The sequence below is a fragment of the Calidris pugnax genome, unplaced genomic scaffold (assembly GCF_001431845.1).
Source record: "Calidris pugnax isolate Ruff unplaced genomic scaffold, ASM143184v1 scaffold31, whole genome shotgun sequence".
In the NCBI taxonomy this organism is placed as follows: domain Eukaryota; kingdom Metazoa; phylum Chordata; class Aves; order Charadriiformes; family Scolopacidae; genus Calidris; species Calidris pugnax.
In genome coordinates this window covers 1614268-1617611 of record NW_015090786.1, presented here as the reverse complement: position 1 = coordinate 1617611, position 3344 = coordinate 1614268, and the positions used below count along the sequence as shown (strand labels likewise).

Genomic DNA, 3344 nt, shown 5'->3' with positions numbered 1-3344 from the left:
GTGTGTGTGGGGGGGCTCTTCCCCCATCCAGGGAAAGGGACCGGCACCGCTCCTCCCTCACCTGAGGCAGCCCAAGTGCTCCCACCGACATCTCGTCTGTTAATAATAATAATAATAATTATTATTATTATTATTTTTCCAGAAAGCAGCCTATCTCCGTGGGACGTGTCGGCTTTTCCACCGCTTGGGTGGGTTCTGGGAGTCGTGCCCCGGAGCTCTGCAAGCTCTCCCAAAGAAGGTCTCTCCTCCTCCCATGTCTGGAGCACAAGCCTTACGAGGAGAGGCTGAGGGAGCTGGGGGTGTTCAGTCTGGGGAAGAGGAGGCTGAGGGGAGACCTTCTCGCTCTGTACAAGTACCTGAAAGGAGGGTGTAGAGAGACGGGGGTTGGTCTCTTCTCCCAAGTTACAGATGTCAGGACAAGGGGTAATGGCTTCAAGTTGCGCCAGGGGAAGTTCAGGTTGGATATTAGGAAACATTTCTTTACTGAAAGGGTTATCCAGCATTGGAATGGGCTGCCCAGGGAGGTGGTGGAGTCACCATCCCCGGAGGTATTTAAGAAACGTGTAGACATGGTTCTTCAGGGCATGCTCTAGTGCCCAAGATTACTGGTTTGTGGTGGGGTGCTGTGTGGGTGGGTGATGGGTTTTGGTTTGGTGGTTGTTGTTGTGTGTTTAGGTGGTGGGTGGTGGTTTGTGTTTTTAATTTTGTTTTTGGTTTTGTTTTGTTTTGTTTTATTTTGTTTTGTTGGTTGGACTCGATGATCTCTGAGGTCCCTTCCAACCACTACGATTCTGTGATTCTGTAACCAGTGAGCAACTGCCATCCAAGACCCCTTACCGTCCCCAAACGCTTCCCTTTCTTTCCCCGCAAGTGGGGTTGTGTTGCCTCGCTATTGAAGAACCATCTTAATTTCCTTAGAGGTGACCAACCTTCTAGTTGGTGCAATGTGGCAGCTTCTTCCACTTGGCTGCTTTCTCAACGGAAAGGGATTGCCAGCAGCTGATGGGAAAAATAAAAATAAAATTAAAAAAAAAAAACCAAAACAAACCAAACAAAACCCTGCCCATGGCAGGGGGGTTGGAACTCGATGATCTCTAAGGTCCCTTCCAACTCTAACCATTCTGTGATTCTGTGAAACCTGGGGTACTGAGCAAAAGAAGCTTCCTGTGATGTTAAGAACAAAACCTCAACAGTGGTCCAGCCATACCAAATAGAAATAACTGTGGATAGTTTCCTAAGAATTTTTAATTAGTTTTTGACTGCTGTTTGCATTTCTTTCAGGCTTTTGTCGTATATAGCACATTCCTTGGGTGTAGGGCAAATGATGCTTCTGATGGCATTTTAATTTAATTTGCCACTTTTTCACTTGTCCTCAGAAAGAATTAACCCTTCTCTGAATTAACCCCAGGAATACAATCCTAATTCCTTTTACCGTACAGCACATTTTTCATTACTCTTGATAACCTAAGGGTATGAACTAGGGCATCTATTTCTCTTTAACATTCCGTCCTGTTACTTTGAAGCACAGAGAGCGACACAAAGTGCCCTCCTGCAGATGCTCGGTTGGTGTCTGAGTTCCTCCTCTGAGCTCCACTTCTGAGACACGTTGGCTGGTGCTCAGAGAGCCCGGGAGAGCAAGAGCATGGCTTGAAATAACAGACTTGCCAATTGGTGTTCGTGAGGCTGAAAGGAATCAAGTCCCATTTTCTGGTCCAAGTTTGCAGAGATCACCAGCCTTACTGGTCATTCCCATCCAGATGTCCACTAACCTTGACGTCTGTAGTTAGTCCAACCCTCTATAAGGAATGAGGAATACGCTTTGGCTGGCACTGTCATAGCGTGGGGCACACAGGGTTGATATTGTGCATGGGTATCATCACAGAATCACAGAATCTTAGTGGTTGGAAGGGACCTCAGAGATCATCGAGTCCAACCACAAAAAAAAACCAACAACAAAACCCCCCCCCCAAAAAAAACAAAAACCAAAACAACAACAAAAACAAAACACACCACACCAAACGCCCACCAAAAACACCGCACCCACCAACTAAACCCCACACTCAACACCTCACCATAAACCAATAACCTTGGGCACTAGAGCATGCCCTGAAGAGCCATGTCTATACGTTTCTTAAATCCCTCCAGGGATGGTGACTCCACCACCTCCCTGTTCCAGGGCCTGACCACCCTCTCAGGAAAGTAGTTCTTTCTAATATCTAATCTAAATCTCCCCTGCCCCAACTTCAGACCATTTCCTCTGGTCTTGTCGTTCGTCCTTTGGGAGAAGAGGCCAACACCTGCCTCTCTCCACCCTCCTTTCAGGTAGTTGTAGAGGGCAATGAGGTCTCCCCTCAGCCTCCTCTTCTCCAAACTAAACATGCCCAGTTCCCTCAGCCTCTCCTCATAGGACTTGTTCTCCAGGCCCCTCACCAGCTTGGTGGCTCTCCTCTGGACACGCTCTAGCACTTCAATGTCCTTCCTGTAGTGAGGGGCCCAAAACTGAACACAGTACTCGAGGTGAGGCCTCATCCGTGACTCCAGTTCAGTTTGGGAATTGTGTTTCCTGAATACAGTAACATTATCAACTATTTAGTGGTGTTCACCACCCGTAGCCAAACTCTGCAGCCACGGCCTCACGCAGCTTCATTGCTGCCACCCAGGCAGCTGACGTGCAAGTACATCAAAACTGACCTCCCCACTCCCCTGCTTCATCTGAGATGCATCATATTAAATCCTAAATGATTTTACCGATATCCTCATGAACTGACAGGGTCTCCTCCCCTCGTGCTGACAAGATGGAGTTATCTGCTCAAAGAGGTTCTGTTTGCAGAAGCCCTGGAGCCTCTGCTGATCCTTCCGCTGCAGATGCATCCACAGAGCCCTGGGAGAGCTCCTTGCTCTCTATGCATGTTGTGTAGAACCAGCCTCACAGATTTGTGTGATATAAAACTCCTGAAATCGATTCCCTGCCACTGCCCATAGCTGGACCCTTCAGGGACACTTCTGCCTTACACCATCTTCCACACAGCACTCTGCAGCCTGGCCCTTGGGAGGCAGCCACTTCAGGATCCTTCCTAATTTACACAATCATACCTACTCTGATGGCTCAGTTCAACCAGGATTTCTCAACACACTTAACTAACACAAGTACCCAGGGTTAAGAAAAATATATTCTTTAACACTTTGCACCATGCTTCGGATGTAAAACAGGGTCTGCTAAAATGTTCATATTCCTTCTGCTGCTTACATAGGTTGCCAAAATCATCAGGTTTTATGCTGGTGAGATCCCACCTGTCTGTGTTAGTGATGATTTGGGAGCAGGATAAATCAACAGTAGGAAATGT

The 3344-nt window shown here is 47.5% G+C and overlaps 1 protein-coding gene across 1 annotated transcript in view; it reads right to left on the bottom strand.

The window, feature by feature from the left end:
* The window catches only part of FABP7 (fatty acid binding protein 7, brain), a 3330-nt gene extending 3239 nt beyond the window's left edge, over positions 1–91 (bottom strand). Inside the window, exon 1 of the mRNA XM_014966317.1 lies at positions 62–91. Within this exon, the coding sequence (XP_014821803.1) occupies positions 62–91 (30 nt within the window). The remainder of the gene's footprint in view (positions 1–61) is intronic.
* Between the last annotated feature and the right edge of the window lie 3253 nt (positions 92–3344).